Source organism: Pipra filicauda, unplaced genomic scaffold (assembly GCF_003945595.2).
Source record: "Pipra filicauda isolate LSUMZ 115617 unplaced genomic scaffold, ASM394559v2 scaffold36_size6622888_pilon, whole genome shotgun sequence".
Taxonomy (NCBI): Eukaryota; Metazoa; Chordata; class Aves; order Passeriformes; family Pipridae; genus Pipra; species Pipra filicauda.
In genome coordinates this window covers 2,832,385-2,856,008 of record NW_024104498.1, presented here as the reverse complement: position 1 = coordinate 2,856,008, position 23,624 = coordinate 2,832,385, and the positions used below count along the sequence as shown (strand labels likewise).

General features: G+C 59.8%; 2 protein-coding genes across 3 annotated transcripts; both read right to left on the bottom strand.

Annotated features, from left to right (window-relative positions):
- Positions 1–69: 69 nt before the first annotated feature.
- On the bottom strand, positions 70–5,738 carry MPL (MPL proto-oncogene, thrombopoietin receptor). Its single transcript, XM_027747238.2, is given in 12 exon segments — positions 70–281; positions 375–462; positions 583–670; positions 836–995; positions 1,114–1,256; positions 1,370–1,542; positions 1,820–2,079; positions 2,081–2,272; positions 2,348–2,613; positions 2,832–3,007; positions 3,355–3,487; positions 5,606–5,738. Coding segments are annotated over 12 exon segments (1,986 nt in total). The 5' UTR covers positions 5,709–5,738; the 3' UTR covers positions 70–77.
- A 1,877-nt stretch (positions 5,739–7,615) lies between these two features.
- On the bottom strand, positions 7,616–20,674 carry TIE1 (tyrosine kinase with immunoglobulin like and EGF like domains 1). 2 transcript variants are annotated; one of them, XM_027747250.2, is made up of 23 exons: positions 20,207–20,674; positions 19,442–19,729; positions 16,105–16,215; positions 15,842–15,997; positions 15,612–15,743; positions 15,217–15,357; positions 14,875–15,003; positions 14,344–14,489; positions 14,043–14,187; positions 13,625–13,783; positions 13,295–13,432; positions 12,897–13,187; positions 11,537–11,827; positions 10,698–11,011; positions 10,386–10,596; positions 10,125–10,235; positions 9,832–10,022; positions 9,592–9,705; positions 9,369–9,439; positions 9,080–9,120; positions 8,869–8,965; positions 8,518–8,617; positions 7,616–8,260 (listed from the first exon to the last, which is right to left on the bottom strand). In XM_027747250.2, the coding sequence occupies exons 1-23, from the start codon at positions 20,250–20,252 to the stop codon at positions 8,189–8,191; spliced, it is 3,495 nt and encodes a 1,164-aa protein (XP_027603051.2). In that variant the 5' UTR covers positions 20,253–20,674; the 3' UTR covers positions 7,616–8,188. The 2 variants fall into 2 exon arrangements, with proteins under 2 accessions (XP_027603051.2, XP_027603052.2); XM_027747251.2 differs by having other exon boundaries at positions 10,818–11,011; positions 20,207–20,672.
- Positions 20,675–23,624: the final 2,950 nt, after the last annotated feature.

Genomic DNA, 23,624 nt, shown 5'->3' with positions numbered 1-23,624 from the left:
CAGGGGGCGGGGCGAACGGACTTGGGGGCGGGGCGACGAAGGAGCAGCAGGCGGGTTGTTTGTGTAGGGACGCGCGTTTATGGCGGGGCGGGGACGGTCGCGGCCCCCCGCGGCTCCCAGCCGCTCATGAGCAGGTAGGACTGGTTGGCGATGTCGGTGCTGGGCAGGCGGCCTCCAGCGTGCTCCGGCGGCGGGCTCGCCTCGCCCCGCGGGCCCGGCAGCACCTCCAGCAGGCAGGGCAGCACGGCCTCTTCCGGCGGCTGCTTCTCGAAGGCGCTGGCCTGGGGGGACACGGAGCGGGGGCGGTGGGGGCTGCCCTTCCAGCTGCCCTTCCAGCTGCCCCCGAGGGCCTCAGCCCTGCTCCAGCCCCTCACCTGGCCGTGCTTGCTGCTCTCCTGGAGGAAGCTGCCCAGGGCACGGTGCAGGTCAGGGACGGGCGGCCAGAGTTTCTGCTTCACGTTGCTGAGTACGGGGAAAGGGACATCGAAGGCAAACCCCAGTCTTGGGGTGCCCTGACGCCCCCGTTCAGGGTGCCCAGGCCTGGTGCTGGACCCCCCCGCCTGCCCCCGGCACAGCCCTTACCTGTAGAGGGAGGGGAAGGTGCACCGCAGCCCCAGGAGCACCGCTGTGAAGAGCAGCGGCACCACCGTAACGCTGGGGATGATCCAGCCTGCATCGGGGGAGGAACGCTGGGGCTGTAGCCCTTCCCAGACCCGCCACCTCTGAGCCCTTCGCAGTCCTGTCACCCTCTGCCCGGTGCCCCCCATTCCCATGTCCATCTCCTGCCCCGTGTGGCTTCTCTGGCTGCAGCCCCCACCCCTGCCCTGTCCCTTACCCGCATCGGCCATGGCATCAACCACAACAGGCTCGGACCAGGCGCTCCAGCTGCCCCGGTACCACGGCCCGCCGGGCTGGGCCCGCACCTGGGCCTGGTAGCGGCTGCCTGGCCGGAGGTCCAGGACTTCTTTCCTGGCTGCCCGTGGAACCTGCAGGACCTGCAGGGAGGCATGGCTGCTGTGGGACGGCCAAAGGGGTCCTGCCTGACCCCGTGCAGGCCGCGTGTTGGCAGTGGAGGTGGGCAGGGCTGCTCGGGGTGCCCTGGCCAGGCCTTACCTTCCAATCATGGCTGTTCTCCACGGCGTAGCGGACCTGGTAGTCCAGCTGCTCTGCCAGCACCTCCAGGGGCGGGAGCCACTGCAGGCTCAGACGGCCCTGCGACACTGTCGCCTGCACGAGCTGTGGGGCGTCTGTGAGCACTGTTGGTGTTGGGGACGGGGATGTGTCGCTGCCATGGAATGGGACATGGGACATTGTGTCCCCTGAGCTGGGCATGGGCAAGGGCAGTGGCCATGGTGGCACTGGGACTTACCAGCCTTGTGCAGCCAGAAGGGCTCCTTGAAGAAGCTGAGCGTGGGCAGCATCTGGGTCCGGGTGATGTTCACCAGGACAGAGATGGCACTGCCAGCCCTGGGCTGGAAGGTGCAGGTGTGGGTGCCCTGTGCCCCCGTGCTCACCTCCTCGCACTGCTGCCATGCAGCTTCCCTGTGTGAGGAGTGGGGAGCCAATCAGTCCCACCATGGCATCCCCACAGCCAGTGCAGCCTTGCTCCTCCTGCACTTGCCTAGGAGAGCTACTGCTGCCTGTAGTCAGAGGTGCAGTGTGTACAGGAAAGGTGGTGGAGAGGTACGAGGTTGATGGTGGTAGGGCAGGGCAGAGCAGGGCATGGCAGGTGGCACAGTGTGGGATGATGAGACACAGCAGGACCGGTGGTGCCTGGGATGTGCCTGCCTGAGTGTCACATGCCCACCATGCCCCTTACCTTGTGCCAGCCCCGCTTGGAGGTGGCCGGTAGAAGAGCTGGTGGGAGCTGCGGGGCTCTGCGGGGTCCCAGGTCCACTCGCAGCGCACATTCTGCAGGTCAGGGGTGCTGCAGCACAGCCCGATGTCTCCTGGGCAGGCGAGAGCCAGGGCGGGAAGAGGGCTGCTTCCCCTTGGCCCCCCAAAACTTGGGTGCTGCACCTCGCCTACCCCAGGCCCCCCACCCCTTGCAGCCCCAGGCGTGGGTGCCTCCCTGCTGTTCCTGCCAGCACGCCGGCAGAGGGGGTGGCTGCTCACCGGAGGAGCGAGGTGTCTCCGCAGCCACTGCCTGCGACCAGGGCCCCCAGACGCCATCCATGGAGGTACCGTCGGGCTTGCTGCGCACCTGGATGTGGTACCTCGCCCCTGGCTGCAGGTCCTGAAGCACCACCCAGGTGTTGGCCTGGACCAGCCCCTGCAGGAGAGGTCCGGGCTGAGGAGCAGCTGCAGCCCCCAAATCCCCCTGCCCATCCCTGGCCTGTCTGTGTACCTGCCCCACTCCTGGGGAGGCTGTGGCTGCCCTGGCCCTGGGTGTTTGGGTGCTGACAGTTGACTGGATGGAGGGGTCCCCAGGGTGCTCCCCACTGGGGTTCCATGTGGTGCTGCAGGGCATCCCTGGGGAGCTGGCAGGGTGGCACTGCACCTCATAGAGGAAGAAGTTTGGGTAGTCGGCGAGCGGTGGCTGCCACGACACGCAGAGCTGCCCTGCAGCCCCAGCCCAGCGGGCCGTGATGTTCGCTGGAGGGGCGATGAGACCTGCAAGGAACATGCCAGTGTGTTTGCCCTCCTGCTGCAGTCCTGCCTGGGCAACCCCTGGTCCTGCCGGGGGACACTTGGAGGCCCCTCCAAGGCTGTCTCTGTGCCCGGCATGCAGGACACATGGTGTTGTCAGCCCCTGTGGTGAGCAGGTCAGGGCACTCAGGTCTGGGGACTGTCCTGGTGTCACAGGGTATTACCAAGTAAGAGGGACTCACCCACCGCATCCACGCTGAGCTCCCGCCAGTACTTTGTCTGGTTTGTGGTGGCATCCAGGACACGGAGGTGGAGCTGGGTGAAGAGCCGCACGTCCTGGCTGGGGAAGACGCAGACGTGCCGCTTCCCGCCAGCCCCTCGGTGCCATGTGGAGACCACGCATGCTGTGGGCATATCCCTGAGGAATGGAGAGCGGGGTCTTGCAGCACCTCATATGCCTCCTGCCTCGGGTCAATCTGGAGGAAAGGGGATGTGGGGCACAGCACCGAGACCTCAGTGTCACCAGCTCCTTTCCTGTGCCACCACCCACTGCAGGACACCATCCCCATGGCACTGAGGGACAGCCAATGTCCCAGCCCTGCTGCAGGGTGTGCAGTGGCTGCTGTGTAGCTTCTGTAGGCTCTCCACCATCTCTCCTTGCAGCTGGGAGCCCACTGGGATGGCACAGATTGCTGTGGCACCCCGACTCTGCTGCTCTCTATGCAGGCAAAGGGGAAGCTGGGCTGTGTCCCCACCACCTCCTACCTGCTATACCAGTAGTAGAAGTGGCACATCCCACTTGTTGCCTCCTCCTCCTCGTTCCAGAAGCAGGTGAGGTCCTCGAAGGAGCGGGAGAAACAGAGGATGTCCTCGGACACCCCTGCCAGCAGTGCAGCGTCTGGGAGGAGTGTGGGCATGAGGAAGCCCCTGGGCGCAAACCTGTCCCCATTCCACCTGCATCCTCCTGCCCCATGCCCGCTGGCCAGCTCACCCCTGAGGCCAGGCTGTGTAGGCACCAGGGGCAGCCTGGGCATGGCCGTGGCACAGGTGCCTCCGCCAGCTTGGCACGGCGGGGAGGGATGTGGCACACGTGCTGGCTGCTGGCTGGCCCTGGGGCCCTGGCTGTGGCAGGGCTCCTCAGCCCCCCCACACCACTCCCCCCCCCTCAGTACGGGGGTCCTTCAGGAGAAACAAACATCCCGAAATAGCCCTGCGGTCGGAGGGGGACTCAGGGCCCAGCGATCAGGGGGAAGCACCCCTGCCCTGCTCATGCCGGAAGGTGCACGGAAGTGAGATAAGGAGGAGCAGCACCCCAGGGAGAGGGAAAGGGCCTTGGGGCTGGCGTGGGGGCGTGTGGTCCTGAGCAGGGGGGGATGCCCAAACCCTGGCCAAGGGACTGCAGGGGGCTGTGGGTTTCTCTGCCCCCCTCAGCAAGCCGCCCTCCCTGTAGTTGCGTGGATGAACTGGAGCATCACATCCTGCAGGATTTCTGTCCCAGACACTGGTGGCTTTGCTGGCCTATGGGCCCCTGCCCCTGTTGTCATGGAAAAGAGGACAGCCCCAAGATGCAGATGTGTGAGGCACAGGGGTGGTCTCGCTGCCCCCAGAACTGCTCCAGCACTCCTTTCTCCCCCACTGCCTCTGTCCTGAGACCTGTCCAGCCTTCTTCCTCCTTGTCTTCCTCCTGGCCTTCCTCAGGGGCTGTCCCCAGCTATGGGACCCAACAAGCCCCCTGCCAGTACCTGGCTCTGCTCCCTGTGCTGAGTGCATCCACACTCTGCTGTGCACCCTCTACACTGCCAGTTGAGTCCACTCTGGGCCAAGAATAAGTGACAGTCTCCAAATGTCCCTGCCACCTTCTTAGTGTCCTTCTGCTCTCCCTGTCTCTGCTCTTGCCCTGACCCCCCCAGCCTTGTTCCTCATTTCCCAGCCTTGTGTTGCCTTCCTCCCCCCGCCCATTGTCCCATCTATCCCACAGCCCCCCCACCTGTTCTTCCCTTTTTGCCCCCCATTTCCCACCCCAGGCCTCATGCTGGTGCCATGATCCCCCCCCCCCCAGCTCTGAGCACCAGGGCATAAGGTGGCCAGGTCCCAGCAGCTCAGTGACACAGGGACCCATGGCATTGGTCCTGTGGGCTACCAGAGCATCTTTGCTGCACACAGGCCATGTCCTAGGAATAGTGGCCGCCTAGCTCTGCAGCCCACGCCAGCCGTGCTCAGGCACTGCTGCCAAACTCAGGCTCAGGGCATGGGGATGTCACCGAGGCTGTGGGCAGAGAGGATGAGCCCAACCCTGACCCTCCTCCCACTGTCCCTAGGAGGGTGACTGTAAATGTGCTCTGAAGGCCACCCTGGCCAGACACCCAGGGTGAGTCTGGAGAGATGAGCAGGAGATCAACAGGACTTTGTTTGGTTAATGCTTTTTAATGGTGTTACAGAAAGTGTTAAAGGGGCTAAAGAGGGGCTCAGAGAAAGCGTGAGCAGCCCTGAAATGTGACAAAGTCGTGAAGTGGCTCTGCCAGGTGCAGTGAGCCAGACTGGAGCCTGGTTGAGGATGCTTGGCAGGGCAAGATCATGGCAAGGCTGGTGCAGGAGCACTGGGATTAGCCTGGCAGTGCCACTGCATTACTTGTGGTGCAGAGCTGAGCCGAGAGATGTTAACTTGAGTTTCGCTCAAACCCTCATCATAATTACAAGAACTTTTGAGGGGCAGGGAGCCCCTCTGCTACCTGTGCGGGACTGGGAGCACCAGCCTGACATCCTCAAGAGGCCCTGGGGCTACCAGGTCCTGCTTGCAGAGGGCAGGGATGTTCCTTTACTCTGAGCACGTCAGGGTGTCCCACAGGTGAGAAGGGCACTCCACTGCCCACCCTGAACACCCCCTGCAGACCCTCCTGGGATGCCCCTTCCCAATCCTGCAGATTTTGGCTGCTGTGAGGTGCTCACTGCCCACACCCGACATACCAGCTCTTCTCTGGCCCATCCTTTAGGGGAGGAAATATCCCCAAGGACCTACCTTGGGATGTCACTGGCTCGGGGGCTGGCGATGGGCTGCGGAGGCTGAGCAGGATGGCCGGGATCAGCGAGAGCAGCCACCCCCAGCACAGGAAGGCTGCCATCCTGCAACCCCCGTGCCGGGGCCCTTCCCAGCGCCCTGGGAGCTGCTGTGGCTCCTCCAGGCGATACTTTTTATCTGGGAAGTGGTGGTTGTGCAGCTCAGGAAGCCTGGCTGGGGGCTCCCCCCACCTCATCGCCAGCACTTCCCTGTGCCCGAAACCACCATGCCGCAGCCCCTCTGCTGCCAGCCGCAGTGCCAAGGGAGGCTGCTCCTATCAGATAGGCGGCATGTCCTGCCCTTGTGGCTACCGGCACGCCGGGGGGCTGGGGTAGGAAGAAAAACAACCCCGGAGAAACCAGGGAGGCCCCTGCGTGGGGCAGGGCAGGCTGTCGGGGGCTGCTGCCATATGGGAGCATGGGACATGGAACACTGCTCTGGCTCCGCCCTGTCCTGTGCCACCTGGAGTCTGGCGTGCCCTGGGTCTGCTCTGCCCTCGACCCCGTGGCTGTGCCGGGAGGGGAGCTGCAGGCACGAGGGGCACTGGCAGAGCCCGCACAGTTGCTGGTGGTGCTGGTGCAGGAGCAGGGCCATCATGGGGGGGTCCCATAGTCACGCTTAGCCTCATGCCAATCCACCACTGCTGCCTGGCATGAGTGGCCGGAGGGTCTCCCACCCTACCAGGGCACAGCAGAGTGGCACAGCCAGGGGGGCACCAGCCAGGGCACAAGAAGCCACTTATACATGTGTCCCCACCATGCCAAGGCCGAGTTGGCCTCTCCTTGCCCAGCAGCTGGAGCCAGCACTGCAGGCGCTGAGCAGCTGGCACCAATCTGCCACAGCCAAATTTTGTCAAATCAGGCCCCCTTCCTTTTCCATTTGGCTACTGGGCTGTGCCATCAGGGAAGCAAAAAGGAGAAAGGCCTTGATGTGAGCAGGACTAATGACACTGCCTCAGATACCATTCCCAGCCGGGAGCAGAGGAAGTGCAAGGGCAGTGGCACGTGTCAGGCTGTCTGTGAGGGCCAGTCCCCATCACTGGTTCACTGGGGACCTCGGGGGTGGGGCAGAGAGGCTGTTCACTAACAGTTGCAGTTAACACCAAAGAGCACTGGAGGCCAGAATGGAAAATCAGAACCCTGTTGACAGGGTTCAAAGACCTTCTGGGGATAAAAGACTCTTGCCCAGAAGGGCAAATGCAGATGCTCCTGCCTCTGGCTGGGTTACCGGGCTCTGCAGGAGCCGCTCTTGCTTCTCATGGGACTGCAGAAGATGGATAGTCAGGCAGCTGGATGTCATGCCCAGGGCTGAGCAAGCTGAAGCCAAGAGAGGTGAAGCCCACCCAGTGTCAGTGTAACAAACAGCAGCAGTGCAGCTGAGGGAGCACAGCCCGGGACAGGCACTCCTGTGGGAGGGTCAGCACAGAGCCCGGGTGATCCATGAGGGATAGGCACAAGGGAATCACCCCTGTAGCACGTGTTGTGACAGGCTGGTCGAACACGGCAGGCCCTTTGCAAGATGTGAGAAGTCACCTGCTGGCTCAGCACACTGCTAGGCAGAGTGGGAAGGCTGCGGAGCTGCACAGCCCCACTGGGGCCAGCCAGAGGAGCGGGGCCATCCCGCTCCCAGAGGAGCAGCCAACCAAGGGGAAACTGCAGGAACAATTTTCAAGCATGCAAGAGGCAGATGTGTAAAGGAAGGACATAATCTGTTCTCCATATCCCTTGGGGACAGGACCAAATCTTAAATTGTGTGTGGGAGCGAACGTGTCAGTTGGATCCTCAGAAAACCCATCTCCATGGCATGATGAGACCATGGCCTTTCCTGGGGATCATCAGAGGACTCCAGTGGGGACAGGTTTCTGAGGAGTGCCCACCACAGCAGCAGACCACTGGGCCCCGCATCCTGTTCCACAGTGCTGTCAGCAGGGTAGAGCTGGGTGTCTCCCCCCCACTCCTCTGGACTCAGGTGCCTGTTACACGATGTTTATTGTCCATAAGGCAGAGCTGACACCTCCAAAGGGTCACTGCAGAGCTGGAGGCTGTGCACAGCCAAAGTCATCCCTTTGCACCTGCCAGGGTGGCCCCATCCCACACCATCAGGGATGCTCACAGCCCTGCTGGCACCACTTCAGGCCCAGAGCACACTGAGAGTTGCAGGGCAGGCAGATGCTGGGTTGCTGCTTCCCCCTCTTGCCCCAAAGCTTGAGCATTTGTGTCCATGGGCTCAGGCTCCTGAGAGCCCCTCTCCTGGCCAATGTGCTGCAAGCACCGTGCTGCTGTTTGTCCTTGGGGGCCATCCCAGCATGACCCCAGCAGCACGGGGCTGCGTTGGTGGCTGATTCCATGGCAGTGTGGCCAGCACACGCTGCGTGGGCAGCCAGGGAGGGGATGGCAGAGTCCTGCTGCAAGGAGGGCGCTCTTGGAAGGGGCACCAGCATTTGGCCACTTGGTCCTGGATGGGGATGAGCAGCCCATTGTCCCCACAGCACTGTCCCTGCAGGCTGGTGCCAGCATCACCCCTCTGCACAGTGCCAGTGCAGCCTCACGCCTCCTCAGCAGTGGCATCGATCCCCGCATAGGTGAAGTTCTCAAACAGGGCCATGTTCACGTAGGCCTGTGGGGGAACACCAGTTAGGAGCCATTTGTGACTCCGCCCCCATCTACCTCCCATCCCCACTGGCACACTCACAGGCACTGTGCCCTGGGGCGGAGGCAAGAGGTCTCCCCACACCCAAAAAGTGATACTGGGGTTACCACCACACATGGTGAGTGTCACACAGGTTCTGCCGCTGGCTGTCCCCTCCTCAAGCCCAAGGGGTGCTCCAGCATGTGGACAAGTCCAGCGCAGGATGGGCATCTGCCACCACTCACCTTCCTGGCCTCCAGCATGCGGATGAGCTGCATGGAGATCTGGGCAAAGGGTGGGCGCTCGTAGGGGCGGTCGCGCCAGCACTGCCGCATCAGCTCGTACCTGGGGGCAGAGAGTTGTGGGCGGCTCAGTGTGCCCACGGGGAGAGGGGAAAGAAAAGCTCTTTGTGGGAGATGGGGGGAAGCAGGTGGAAAACTAAAGCCCAGGAAGGGTATTTGGTATGTGAGACCCCAGCTCGTCACACAATGCAGAGGGAACCAGGCAGAAGCTACTGCAAGGTGGTGGGAGCCCTGTGGGGCAGTGGGGTCAGGGGGACGTGAGTGCCACCATCAGCTGAGGCTTTGCCCACTTACACCTCGTCGTCGCAGTTACGCGGCTTCTCCATGCGGTAGCCCTGGGGCAGCTTCTCGTAGAGCTCGGCACACGTCATCCCGCAGTACGGTGTCCCCCCTGCAGCCAGAGACACACGGTCGGGGACGGTCCCCAGGGTGTCCCCTCCAGGGCTCCAGGAGGACCAGACCTACAGGGACCCGAGTGGAGGCAGGGGACACAGAGAAGTCTTACCCAAGCTGACAATCTCCCAGAGCAGGACGCCGAATGACCACCTGAAAGGGCAGATGAGGCTGTGACAGTGCCCAGTCGAGCCCTGCTGATGGGCACGGGACAAAGCCCAGGGTGGAATGGACAGCCAGGGCTTGGGCTGAGCCAGCAGCACCCCAGGGAGATGCATCAGCACCACCTCCTGCCCTTGCAGCACCCAGAGCAATAGCATTACCACACAGACTGTGCCAAGGAGGGCAGGAGGCAGCCCCAGCCATGCCCCAGCCCTGGTGCCCCTGCCTGCAGGACTTACACATCGCTCTTGGTGGTGTACACGCTGTAGTTCAGGGACTCAATGGCCATCCAGCGAACTGGCAAACGGCCCTGGGGAAGCAGAGAGAGACTGTCAGGGGTGGGGGATGCCCTGTGGATGGAAGGCAGTTGGTCCCAGAAGGGTAGGTCCTTCACACTGGTGGTGGGTGTCCTGCCCACTATATTGGTGCAGACCCCATGGAGATGCTTCACTCCTGCCTCACCATTGTCTTCTTTACGTAGACCTCCTCCCCTCTGGAGAGGCCAAAGTCAGCAATCTTGGAGGCCAGGTTTTCTCCCACCAGGATGTTTCTCGCTGCCAGGTCCCTGTGAATGAACTGAAAGGGGCCAGCAGTCAGCAGGAGCCACATGCTCCCTCCTGCTGGCCCCAGGGACCTCATGCCCCCTTGGGGAGCCCCTGGGTGCAGGGGAAGGATGCTCTGAAGAGCTTGCTGGGGATGTACCTGCTTCTCACTCAGGTACTGCATCCCCTTGGCCACATCTGAAGCAAACTGGAGGAGCTGCTGGGAGGTGAGTGTGGAGGCTGTGCCATGCTCCTTGGCAAAGGCTGGGTCTGTCTCCAAGACTCGGCTTTTGCGGAGGAAGTCGAGGAGGTTTCCGTAGGGAGCGTACTCAATGGCGATGTACAGGTAGCCTGGGGGGCAGGAGGAGTTGGGCTACTGGGGCTCTCCCCAGAAAAGAGGAATACAGAGCTGGGCAGAGGCTGTGGGGCTGGGGAGAGTGGGATAGCCCTCACCCTTGTTTTCACAGGCACCCAGCAAGTTGATGATGTTGGGGTGATGGCCCAGTTTGCACAGCACCTCCAGCTCCCCAGCAAAGTCCCGATGGTCATTCTCTGAAGCAAACTCTGGAAGCAAAGAAGGGATGGACACCTCAGGCCTACAAGTGCCCTTCCTCTGCTTCTCTGCAAGTGACTCCTGACTCTACTCAGCACAAATATGGCCCAGGATGCACCTTCATCCCTCAGCCCATCCTGCTCGTCTCCCCTGACACTCACCTTTCAGCATCTTGATGGCTGCATTCATTTTCAGGCCGTCCTTCTTGATCATGGCCCTGATGACCTGCCCAAAGTTGCCCTCTCCGATCATGTCCTCAAACTTGATGTCTTCCCACTCCAGGATGGGGTAGCTGAGGGGCTCAGGCTGTGGCTTGGGCCGGCGTGTCAAGGTCAGGGTCCCCGAGTTGAACTGCAGGATGGTCTCTTCCCCCTGGCAGATGGGAATGGGTGAGGTTAGAGGCACTGGGCACCCCTCTGCCCATGCGGCAGTCCCGGCAGGGCAGGAGTCGTGGGCAGGGGTGGGCTCCGCACCCTCTCTGTGTGGAAGTGAGGTCTGGCTGCATCCGGACTGGAGGCTACGGAGCGTGGCCTGGATTGGGCTGGGACGTGGGGAGCAGGGGACACGGTCCTGGTGGGGCAGGCGGCACTCACCGAGCCAGACTGGTACGTAAAGGTGCGGCGCCGGTGGAAAAAGTTCTTCTTGATTAGGAAAAGCGCCAGGAGAGCAAAGAGGATGGTGAGGCAGGTGACGGACACGGAGCCAACGATGGCCAAGAGCAGCTGCTGGTCTATTCCTGCCTGCTCAGTGCTCTGGCTGCCCAGGCTGGGTGGCACACTCAGCGCTCCTGCCAGAAGGAGGGATGGAGGGTTGTGGTCCCCGGTCAAGCCCTGCCCAGCCTGCATGAGTGGCCAAGCACCAAAACAGACATCTTCCAACACCCAGGCACACCACGAAGATACCACAACCACATCCTGAGCCCCTGAAGCCACACTGGCACAGGGGTGAGGGTGTAAGCACCCGGGCCCTGCCTCTGAACCACTGATTTCTGCACCTTGAACCAGATTTGGATCCAGCCACCACCTCCTCCCATGCCAGCTCTGCTCTGCTTCTCTAGCTCCTTGCTCCACATCTCCCTCTGGCCATGGCAGAGCCACCCTGTAGGTGCTGTGCACCATGCCACCCCTGCCCCATCAGGACTAGGAGGAGCAGGTTTTCTGGACGCCCACAAGAGTTTTGGGCTCAGGCTGCTGCTTCAGAGCCACTCTGAGAGGTCACCACAAGCACCTCAGTCATTCTTTGCTGTGCCAGATTCTGAGCCCAAGCTGCAGCAGAGCTGTGAGCCCCCTGCCTGTTGGGACACCCCTCTCACCGTCTCCCAGGGTCTTGGCTTTCAGGGGCTGGCTCCATTCCCCTGGGACATGGGAGTTGGCGCGGACACGAAACTGGTAGCTGGTGCTGGCATTGAGGCCCCCAATGACCTTGGTGGTTTCAGCGCCGCTGTCAGTGTCGATCCACTGGGGTTCACTGGTGCCCCCCACCTGCTGCAGCTCCACGATGTACTTGGTGATGCCCCCATTGGGGTACTCAGGGACCTGCCAGGAGAGCCTGACAGCGGTGTCAGACACGGACTCTGCCAAGAGCAACCGCGGGGCAGAGGGCCCTGGGACAAGGAGAGCAGAGCGTCAGTCCCTGTGACGCCTAACTTTTGCTGAACACCTGCTCCTGCTCCTACAAGTCCCAGGACAGGTCTCTTGGTGCTTCAGGGGCTGCTGTGAGGACTAGACCCTGTGGATGGCATTGGCAACCAAAGCTGGGCCAAGTTTGAGGGGCCTCCAGGGACCCTTAGCCCCTGCTTGGATGAGATGGAGCTGCTCTCCATGTACAACAGTGGAGCAGGATTGTACTTCCAAATGCTCCTGGCTTCAGAGACTGTCAAGCTAGATGCCTCTGTATTGACTAGCCCTTGTGATGTTTTTTTCTTCAGCCCTCTCTCATACACTGTCTTCCCACCACCTCCTCTGAGTCTTCTCCTGCCTGTTCACAATCCTAACCCCAAATCCCCAAATCATACAAAGCTCTTACAAACAGGGAGCAGCGGAAACCTCACATCCCTCAAGCCTGATGCCTACCAGTCCTCTCAGCATGTCCCAGCCAGTGCCAAGTCTCACCAAAGGCCTCATGCATGCCTTCTCCCTTGGTCACCGGAGAGCTTGGTCAGGCTGATGCTCCCCCTTCCCAGTCTCCCACCTACGTGGGGGGCTGTGTGCAGGTGTGTGTGTGCCCACAGGTGGGAGTGCAGGGCTCCCCAGGCCCTAGTGACCATCCAGCAAAATTACCTGGCAGCAGGGTTAAAGTGAACCAAAGGGAAATATTTTTTTCATGCCAAGTATAATTATATCGAGGAACTTGTGTTGCTACAGGGTGTTGTAAAAGCTGCAAGTATGGACAGGTCCATCAGGATTTGGGCAAGGGTGCACAGATCTGTTTGTGAGCATCACTTGTGATGGCCTGAATGTCATGTTCACCTTAGGATGTTTCTCGGCTGCTTGGTGCTGGAGGCTGCAGGGTCTAGCAAGGAAAGGAGGACCCATTTTTCCCAAGCAGCTGTTCGTGTTCTATCAGAGATGGAACACAGGAGCAGCCAGACCTGGGAATGATTGCTGTTACAATTATAACTGATTTACCATTGTAATTCCCTATAATAATTCCCTGTGTTCCACTGGACCCACCTTTGCTGTTGATCATGACCTTATAGGGGTCGGAGGGTGGCCCCAGGCTGGTGCAGTGGTACACCAGCACCTCCAGCCCATACTCCTTGTTGAACTCCAGGTCCCCGATGCGGGCAGAGAGCACAGAGATGGACGTGATGTTCTTCTCAGAGACCAGCCGCCTTGCAGAGTCGAAGAGGTGGACTATGAAGCCATGTGCTGGCTCGTGGTTACTTGGCAACTTCCAGTTGACATGAAGTGTGTTTTTCTCTTCTATGGACCAGCCTTCAATCACAGGCTTGACTGTGGGCTCTGCAGACAAAAACGCAAAACCTCATGGCACATCAGCTCTTGGGCTGCAGACTCTGTGCTGTGCAAGAGTTAGGGTCAGGGTCAGGGTCAAGGAGATGGAGGCTCACCAAGGCACTCAGTCACCATGATGGCTTCAGGTCCCTTGCTGCCCTCCCCACCAGCCCCTGGACGGCTCAGCTGCACCTTGACAATGTAGGCAGTCACCGGCCGGAGGTTCATGAGGGTGATGTTCTCGCTGTTGTCGACTGTCAGCCAACAGGACACATCAAAAACATGCCCATGACCCACAATCTGCCCTACAACCGGGCATTCCCCTCAGCATCACTACAGGGGGCCTGGTATGGAGACCTCTTCCCACCCCAGACCTCCACTGGCTGGGGCAGCCATCGCCTCCCACACAAGTCCTACCTGTGCCCCCCAGCCCTGCAGGCACATACCCACAATGGATGACCATGCTGAATTGTCATCCTTGGGCTTGTAGAACAGTTTGATGGAGGTGATGGGTCCGTCACCAGAAAAGTAGTCCACGGGTGACACCACGAGCTGGCGGCTCTGCTTGGCCAACAGCCGGGGGGGGCTCAGGGGTGCTGGTGGCACTGTGGGGGGAAGGAAGGAATGACACTGGTGCGACTGGGAGCAACGAGGAGCAGAGTGTGGAGACGTCTGCCACCTCTGGACTCCCTCCAGCTTTGTCAGGAAAGTCTTTTATAACCACCCAAACCTGTCTGCTGGCACTGCAGCATATGATGGGAAGCACCCAGTCCAGTGCAAGGGGTTTGCTATTGCCACACCGTGCTGTCAGCCTCCCCCAGCAACCCTGGCTTATCCTGCTTGTTGCCACCACCCTTTCCTCACCTCGGATGTTGACCTTGACTTTCCGGCTGTCCTGGCCCCCAGTTGTGGAGACCCGGCATTCCCAGAGCCCTGTGTCCTCCTTCCTCAGGTGCTGCACCTGGAACTCACAGGTGATCTGTCCTGGCTCGATGATGGCCTTGATGAGCTGTGGGCACAGAGGGTGCTGTGAGCCCCCCTGCCCAGCTCCCTGGCTCAGCCCCAGGGTCAGCCTGAAGCTGTCCAGCAGCCCCTGGGGGAGACGGGTGCTTTTGGGGGAGCTGGCACCATGGAGATGGTGGTGGGGCAAGAGCACGGGTGGTACCTTGAGCACGGTGCCATCAGCCTTGCGCAGCTCCACGCTGTCACTGGTGGGCAGTGGGTTGCCAGTGGCCACGCAGCTGACAATGGGCTCTGAGCCCAGGTTGAACTCCAGCTCTGAGGCCAGCTGGATGATCTGGGGGAACCGGTCTGGCACAGAGAAATCAGCGTTAGGGCTGGGCCTGCCCTTCCCCAGGCATGCCAGGCTATCAGCTGTCCTCAGACCTGGCCACAGCCAGACCCTGGTGCCAAGGGGCCAGGGAGATGGATGCTCTGTCCAGCCCTCATCCCCACCCCACATGCTGGGCTCAGCAACACTGTCAGCACAGCTAATCCTGGGGTGCCAGACCAGATGTTCCCCTTGCAGTGCCCTGGTTTCCATAGGGTTGAGGGCTATTTCTGCAGGCAAGGGATCCTGCTGAACCAGCTGGTGAGGCCAATCGCCATTGGCCCTCCCAGTCACCACTGAGGAAGGAGCCAGAGCTCGCTTGAGGGTGTGGGACAGACACCCACCAGAGCCCCCTGCCAGCCTCACCTGACTTCTCGCAGTGCTGCCCATGCCAGCCTGCCAGGCAGACACAGCCACTGAAGCGGTTACAGCTGCCTCCATTTCGGCAGGTGCACTCCAGGGCACAGTCAGGGCCATAGAATCCCGGGGGACAGGCTGTGGGAAGAGGAGAGCTCGCTGCTACCCCTGACCATGGCACAGGACCATAGAGACAGAGACAGCAAACAGCTGGTGCAGGCAGCAGCACTGCTCAGCCCATGCCGACCCTCAGGCTGGGAGAGGTTTGCACAGGTGCTGCTGGAGAGCAGCCAGACCCTGGAGGAAGCCCAGGCTGGGTGGGAGAGCTGATGGATACCCGCGTTCCCGTACCTTGGTTGCAGCGGGAGCCACTCCAGCCCGAGGCGCAGGAGCAACCGTAGGGGTCCGGCAGGCAGAAGCTCAGCCCCCGGCAGCCCTGGGCTCTCTGGCACGTCTCCTGGCAGTTGCGGCCAAACTGCCCTTCCCGGCAGGCTGGAAAAAGAAGCATGGTTTGCCCTCACCTGCCATTCACCCATGCACTGCTCGGTGCTGCCTTGGGTGCCCCAAGCCCCATTATCACCACCTCAGGGAGACACAGGACCCATGTGGATGGTCCAGCCCTGCTCCAGAAATAGAGGGCAGTGCAGGTGGGAACACACGGGGGGTGCACAGGGAATTTCTGCCCAGAGTGCTCGGGTCTGGGGGTGCAGCGGGGCCCCCACATATGCCCTGGGCACAGCACCTACCTCGCTCACAGCGGGTGCCCATGAACCCTGGAGGGCAGATACATTCACCGACATGGTCGTGGCAGATGCCGCCGTTCAGGCAGTCAGGACAGTCCTTCTCACAGGACGGTCCCCATTTCTTCGCAGGGCAGGCTGTGGGGAGAGCAGAGTGGGGGACAGGGTGGCACCAGGCCAGAGGGCAGGATATGGCTGGCTGTCCCCACGCCCCAGGGAGCCAGGGTGCTGCTCACCTCTCACGATGAGGCGGTAGAAGGCACTCCACAGAGGGCTGTCCCCCATGAACGTGGCACTGTAGACACCGTTTTCGCTGACGCTGACGTTGGGGAGTGTCAGGACAACGCGGTCACCCTGCACCTCACCCCGGTCTGTGGTCTGGTAGTAGGTACCTGCAAGGGGACAGAGGGTTATCCATGACCTCCCATGCCTCCAGAGGCAGTGCCAGGCACAAGCTGGGAGCAGCCCCAGCCCTGTGCCTGCTCTCAGGACTACTTGCCATTTCTTTTCCACATAACATCTGTCTCCTTCCTCTTGAGGATCCTGGCAGAGAAGGTGGCTGGCTCGGCAACATTCACAGACTGGGTGGCCTTCACCGGGAAGAGGTGGGCTGCAGAAGAGGAGGAGGAGGAGCACGTTGAGCAGTAGGGAGACACCCCCTGGCACAGCCAAGCACCCACCACATGCTTCTCCTGGGATGTCATGACACATCTCCCGCTCCTGGGTCCGCTCCTGGATCCAGGACCCCATCAAGGCTTTGCAGGAGCAGGGCTTCCTTCCTGGCCCCTCCAGTCCCCGTGGGCAGACACCAAGGAAAGGGATGGGGCACTCTGCCCTCTGACCAGCCCACCAGCCCCAGCCCAGTGAGGGATGCTGGTGGAAGCAGTCTGGGGATGTGACATCTGGGACAAGCTTGCATGGTACACTCTGCCTGCTGCTGGCTGGGGAGGTGTGGAATGCTGCAGGCAGGGACATCATGGGCAGGTGGGGAGAATTCAGTGTGTGGGAAGCTGCACACCAGCCCTCAGGAGTGGTCACCCTGTCACAGCTGTTTCCCTGATTCCCCGGGTGCTGGGGTGTGCAGCAGCACTGAGCTCCTGGAGTATTAATGTGAGTCAGCCAGACCCCAGCTTGAGCATAAACAGGGCTATAAATACCTTAAGGCCTGGGAAACCAAGCCCTGGGCGTGCCAGGACAGACACAAAGGAGGACACAGGCGGCTGCTGGCTTTTGGAGCCTGGCAGTACTCCAGCTTGCACTCACTAGAAGGAGCAACACCGGGTTGGAGCTAAAACACATCCAGCTTGTGTCCCACCCCACTGAGGCCAAGGACCAGAGGAAGCAGCACATGCAGCAGGCGCCGGGGAAAGGGCACCGCAGGTCACACTTCTTGGTAACTTCCCAGAATCGCCTCCCCACCTATCCCTCCAATTGGGATCTTTCTTCCGTGGACTTGGCAGTCCCTTGTAAAGGGCACACAGATGTGGCCCCCATTCTGTCTCACTCCAGCTCACTCCCTGGAACAAGAGCCAACAGTTCCCTGAGGATCTCCAAACACAGCCCTTTGTGTTTGCCCACACTGATTTACCTGTCACTCCATCACTGCAGCTCTCCCAGAGTGCATCTATCCCCTGTTTCTGTGTCACTCCAGAGCCCATCCATTGTCTCCCCAGGCAGCTCAGGGATAGCAGCCAGCATGGCTGCTTGTTCACTTCTTTGTACCCACAGCCAGTGACACAAGTCCCTGCAGAGACCTTCTGCCATGCGAAGGGGAGTTGATGGGAACTCCCTGTGACAAGGACCACTCCTTTTCTTGATCTCCTTTCTTTTAGCCAGTTATTTACCCATGCAAAGACCTCCCCTGCCACCACCTGGGTGCAAAGTTTCTCTCAAAGAACCTTTGAAAAGGAATTTTCCCAGTTTTCTCCAGGAACCCAAGCAGACAGTGTCAACTGGGTCTTCCATAGCATCCTCACTGCTGCCATCCCAGAGACTCTCCCAATGCAAACTCAGCTGCCTTTTTCTCAGGGGCCACAAATTCTGCTCCTTATTACAGTTTCTGCTAATTTGGTGGGTTCCAATCTGGGTTTACAGGCTTGTAACTCCCTACCCAGAAGCTTTCAGGAAAGGCTGGTGTCCCACGGGCAGTGGCACAGTCTTGCTCACTGCATGCCTGACAATGTTGTGCTGCTCTGTTCCGCTATTTATCGCCTGTCTCCTGCTATCAACACTGGCATTTCAGACAGATCACCCAACAAGTTTCCCCAGCTTCTGTATTGTGCACATAGATGCAAAACTAAAAGAAGTTTGGTTTTCTGTAATTGTTTTTCTGAGTGTCTTTCTGCTCCGCATATTGTAACAAATAGTTTACTGCCAGATGTAAACATTTCTGCAATTACTCCTCAGGATCTCTTTGGTCTGCTTTACTTTGTTTTCATAGCAAAGCTTCCAAAATTTATCTTACTTCTTATGTTTTTGTCCATGCATGACCTTTCAGGAGGTGCCAGCTTTTCTCTAACAGCATTCTCCACCCGCTGTTTCAAAGCCCTGGCCTGCCTGGTTGTGCTCTTGGGCTAAACAGGGGAGATGACACATGCCAAGCCCCCACAGTGGGTTCTGTATCCAGCCCTCCTGCCTCCTGCAAACTTGTAATTTTTTTGCTTGCTATTTCCTTTGTTTTTTATCTTCTCCTCCTCTAAACAGACCAATGGCAACTTCTTTGGAACTTGTAAAAGAGACACCTTTTTGGCACTTGTAACTCCCACAGGGGCTTGAACCCGGGCGCCAACCAGCTCCTCCACAGCACCATTTTGGCCTGGCTATCTCACCCCAGGAGTGGGGGGCTGGCTGGGAGCACCCCTTCATGGGAAAATACTGTCACACCGATGGAGACCCAGAGCCAGCACCTCCACCTATGATTTAATCTGGGGGTGCAGAGCTCCCTCTGTGCTCCTCACCCCTCACTGCTGGCCATGCCTCCCACACTGTCTCTGTTTGCCTCTGCTTCACTTCCTCAGCACCTCTGTGTCTCTTTGGTTGCTCAGACCAGCCTGCTGAAGCTGTGTTTTAACACAGGGAAACTTTTATCCTCTCATTCTCAGCAAAAGGTCAACTGTTTTAGCTAAACTTACGAAAAAAGAGCTAAAAATAATCCAGAGGCAAACACCTATCACAGAAAATCTCAGTCCTAATAGTTTTGCAAAGTCCAAGCACAGAGGGAGCGGAGGTTGGAGGGGCAGTGTGGGAAAGTGCTGCCCCAGGTGGTATCTCTGCTACTAGCCAGGCCAGGGAGGCCCTTTCGAGTTATATGGCCCAAAATTGGAGCGGGAGATGAGCCCAGCACTGCTCTTGCCTACAGTGCACCCTGGCAATGCCTCTCAGCAAGGCCCACTGCTGGAGCAGTGACATGCTGCAGCTGGATGGTGTTTGTCAAGCTCCTGTGAGGCTGTCGAAGATATGCCCTGGCATTACCTCCTCCCTGTGAGCCTGCAGTGGAGACATGGGCTGGCACAGCTCCGAAGGGCTGCCCCCCACTTTGGTTAATGATTTCCAGACCCCACAACCTCCTCCAAGGGCGCTCAGCTTCCTTTTGGACCTTGCCCTGCTCCCAGGCACCATTATGAATCCAGATGGCTCCTCCGTGGGGTTTGCTCACTCTCCTCCAGCTGAACATTGCTCCCATCTCTACCCCGCCCATGCCGGTGGACCTCAAACCTCACCACTGTCCCCACACCACACCAGCTGGCACTGGGATTGCAAAGCTCCCACGTGCAGGGAGCTCCCACGTGCATCCAGCTGGCAGGCAGGGTGTGCCCGCTGCCCCCCCAACCGCTCACCATTGTGGCTGTTGTGCACATAGACCACCTGTGCCTGCTCGGTCGGGGTGCGTCCCAGGCAGTAAAGGATCCCCACCAGGTCGGCCATGGAGAAGCCCCTGGCCTGCACGTGGTTGCTGCGGTTGCGGTAGTTTTGGAAGCCCGTTTTGGGGTGCGTCATCACGATCTTGTTCTCCCGCTCGATCTGCAGGTAGCTCACGTCGCGCTCCCCCATGACACAGGAGAGGAAGAAGTCGGAGTGGGACAGGCTCTGCACATTGGCGATCAGGGTGATGTCCAGGATGGCCCCTGGGGTGGGGGAGTATGAGGGCACGTCACAGCTGGACAAGGGCACGGCCATCCCAGCCCTGCCTCGGGACCAGTTTCTGTCACCCAGATGTCACCCCTTTTCCAGGACATTTTTGCCCCCCCCCGCCCAGGAGGCACAGCCAGGGCACAGCAAGGTGCGTTGCAGACCCATTGGGATGACACAGTGGGAATTTCCACTCTCCTTTTGGAGATCCCGACTGGCTCAGCTTCCCACCATGAGCCAAGCTTGCATCAGAATGGGGGTCTCGGGGTGCCTGTCCTCCCACGCTGGGGAGAGGCAGGCAAGGGAGGGCACCACTGGCCTCTGAGATATCTCAGCGGCTGATCACAAAGGGATATTTCTTCCCTCCAAACCCTGCTCTGATAGCGCCACTGAGCTCCCACAGCTCCCTCATCCCACCAAGCCTTCCTGGGGCTGGGGTTGCTCACTGGGGCAGAGGGAAAGGCGCGATTTACCTGCCAGGCATGGGAGGAGAAGCAGAAGATAAACCTGGAGTCCCATGTCCTTGGAGCGTGTTCTGAATCTGGCAGAGGTCAGAAAATCCCCAGCATGTCCCAGCCACGGCGGTCAGAGCTGGAGGCTGTGGCTGCCTAGGGGCTCCAAGTAAGCGGCACCTCAGGACCCCTGCCCCCTGCCCGTGCCCCACATCTTGCTTCCACGCTGCTGCTTGACCTCCAGGGCAGCCGGGACCACCTTCTCTGGTGCATAGCCTGGGCACGGAGAGGAAGACGCCTCCGTTCCTGCTTGCTCAGTGGCCAGCCACCCACTCCTTCAGGGCTAGGGCTGTGTGCTCGGTGTTCCCCGGGCCATGCTGAATCCCCAGCCTGGGCAGGAGATGCCTCACGCCCCAGCCCGGCCGGGCGGCAGCATCCCCATTCCCTCGGTGCAGCCCCGTGGCTGATGGCTGTGGGAAGGGCTCTCTGGAGCAGGGAAAGGAAAGGGGCCAAGGGGCCGTGGCTGGTGGCGGCGGCGGAGCCAAATCCTGTTTCCCATGCGGCGTTTCCTGCTCTCCACCCATTGTTTGGAGACGGCCCTGACTCCAGGAGCCGGCGGGAGCTGCCCTGCACGGCTGTCCCCCGGGGAGCGGCGTGCGGCGGAGCTGAGGCCGCGCACACCTTGCAGGCCTCGGCCTCCCGCCGACACGGGCCCGGTGCCGAGGCGCGGCCACACCTGGGCTCCGTGTGCCGGGCCGGACTCACTCCTGCAGTGGTCCATCATGGGAACACCGCCCAGGCTGAAAGGGGCTGTGTGAGAGCACAGGCAAGGCAACAAAAAGCCGGCCAACCCACACCGCAGGGTGGCCACTGCCCGGGCAGAAAACCCTCCGTGTTGCTGTAAACATGTCTGGGAGGAAGTGGAAAGTGGCGGAAAACCTGGCTTTCCCTGAGTGCTTTCCCATGCACAGTGCTGGCCCGGGCACAGCACGGCATGACCCCGCTGCCCCCACAGCCCCAGAGGGTCTCAGTCCCTTCCAGTGATGCTGTGCCAGCTACCGGTGGGGTGCAGGCTTGTTGCCTGGCAAACAAAAAGCATTCCCTGGGAAATCACCATAAGCTTCACCCACCAAACCTGGTGCTGCTTCACAAATCAAACTGTTCCCATACAAAATCCAGGGCTACCAGGGAGCGAGCCTCATGTTTTGGTGTAGCATGAGCCCATGCTGTATCCGGCCAAAAATCTAAAGCACACATGGAGAGGAAAGGGAAATCCATTCATCGCTTCCGACTATTTACAGAGTGCTCTGGGGCCACGCAGTGCCCATGGCATGCTGAGGGAGGGATAGCAGTGGGCAGGGACTCCCCCAGTGCAGCCACCCCACAGCAGGAGGAATGGAGAGGATCCGACAAAGATGGACGCCAGTTGCAGCTGCCCCCATTTGCCTGGAAAACAAAGCATGGTGCTTTGTCATGGGCTATGCATGGGCAAGGGATTGTTTTTAGGAGACCCCCTGGGCACTTGAGGCACAACCACAATGTAAAGGCAGAGTACAAGGCCATCCCACTGCAGGATGTGCAGAGGGTGGGCAGCTGGGGGTGGTCCCTCTTGCTGTGGGTGTCTTCCCGGGGAACTGCACACGCCCATTTTCCTGATCAACCCCAAGCTCATTTGCAAGTGCATTGGGACTCATGTGCACACTCAGTAAAGAGGACAGATACAGGAATAGATAGGTAAATGGTTTCTTCCCCTTGTTTACTGGATGTAGAGGCCAGTCATGCTCAGAACCATAAGCACCATCGTGCCCCTGCGTGTTTACACGTGCTGTGCCTGGGGAAGCAGCTCATTCTGTGCTTGCCTGGTAGCTGTGAGGGAATGCATAACACAGAGCCTGAGTTACGATTCACCCTGTGAAATGTTCTCTGGCATGAGGATCTATTTGAGGATGGGATCTATTTGGGAAAGAACATACGCACTTTATGGGAAGGCTTTGAGACCACAGGCTCTGCAGTGTGCTCCTCCAGGGAGCACAGTGTGGCCTCTGTGACTGCCCGAGGGGAGCCAGTGCAGTGCTTTGCCTTTTTGGGGAATGGGAGCCATTTGGGGTCACTCTCTGCACCAGGCGATGCCCAGGGGATCTCAAGGATTCATTGAGGGATCTGACCCAAGCTGATTCGTCCACTTGCATTTATTTTCTAGGAGCACCTGGATAAGAGCTGTGCTGTCTAACTGTGCAGATCCCTTGGGTTGGAGGTAGGCTGGGAAAACTCTCTGGGGAGTTTTGTGGAGGTGCTCAACCAGGACCCTACAGCTTCAGTTTAAGCTTATAAATCTCCAGAGGAGGAACCAGATAGGTACAGCTGAGCACAGCCAGAGCAGCTCCCCACACGTGCTCTCCTGTAACATGGAAAACTCCAGTTGCCCAACCCACAGCACACTGAAAGCACCTGAATTTCTGCTGAATTTTCAGACCTCAACTTTTTTCGCTGAATCATGATGGACTAAAAAAAACCCCAGAGACTGATAAAAATATTCCTTTTTGTTATCATTTGCACGTTCTAATCCATGGCACCACATGCCAGAAACCATAACACACCGATACGTTTCCTGATAGGAAATGCAAACGCCCTGCAAATCCACTCAGGGACTGGGCTGCCCCAGCAACATTTTCTAGCCCCGCTCCTCTAGATGCTTCTTTTGTTTTACATGCACAGAGGGTCCTGGGGAGGCCCCACAAGCTGGGCTAAGGGCTGCTGCCACCAGGCGTAGGAGCATCCCGGGAGCGGGGTGACTGAGCATTCCTAGCCCACCTGGTGGCATTGGCAGGGCAACTGGGGAGCAGGAGCTGTCTAGTTGCGTTGGCATCCAGCACATGCCTACAGGATGAAGGACAGGCTGCTGGGAAGCCCTCTCCCTGAGGAAAGGGTGGGACGTGCAGCTGTGGAGGAGCCCTTTGGCAGCTGGGGGAAGAGGGGCCACCCTGTCCCAGTCACCGATGGGTGGAAACTGCAGCTCCACAGTGCTCTTGTTGGCAGGCGGCTTCCTGTCACTGAGCAGGAGTGGGACCAGGGAATAGGGAGCAGGGAAGAGAGCTTGGGGCTCCCTCTTCCTGCAGAGGCAAAGCCTGGAGCAGGTGCTGCTAAGCACTTCCCCTACCTGGGCTGTGGCTCTGCCAGCCCTCGCCCACTCACCTGCCCCAGCACCCATGGGCATGGGAGCAGGTCTCTCACCCAACCTTGCACCAACAAACACCCATGAGATGCTACTTTGACAGGATTTCCCAGACTTTCACTGACTCCATGGCAGGTCTGCAAAGGGGGTGCTGGAGGTGGTGAGGCACTCCTCTCCTCTGGGACTTTCACAGCCAGGTGCTGCTCACTGAGCTGCTGCCAGGCTCAGAGACCTGCCAGTTTGCTGCATGTTTTAAACACTTTTCTG

Coding starts and splice junctions, on each gene's coding strand:
- TIE1 (XM_027747250.2), bottom strand. CDS start 20,252: ATGGGACTCCAGGTTTATCTTCTGCTTCTCCTCCCATGCCTGGCAG. Junction 15,004..15,216: donor TGGCTCCCGCTGCAACCAAG/GTACGGGAACGC, acceptor CTCTTCCCACAG/CCTGTCCCCCGGGATTCTAT. Junction 8,261..8,517: donor GCATGCTGGAGGCCAGGAAG/GTGAGTGGTGGC, acceptor GTTCCCCCACAG/GCCTACGTGAACATGGCCCT.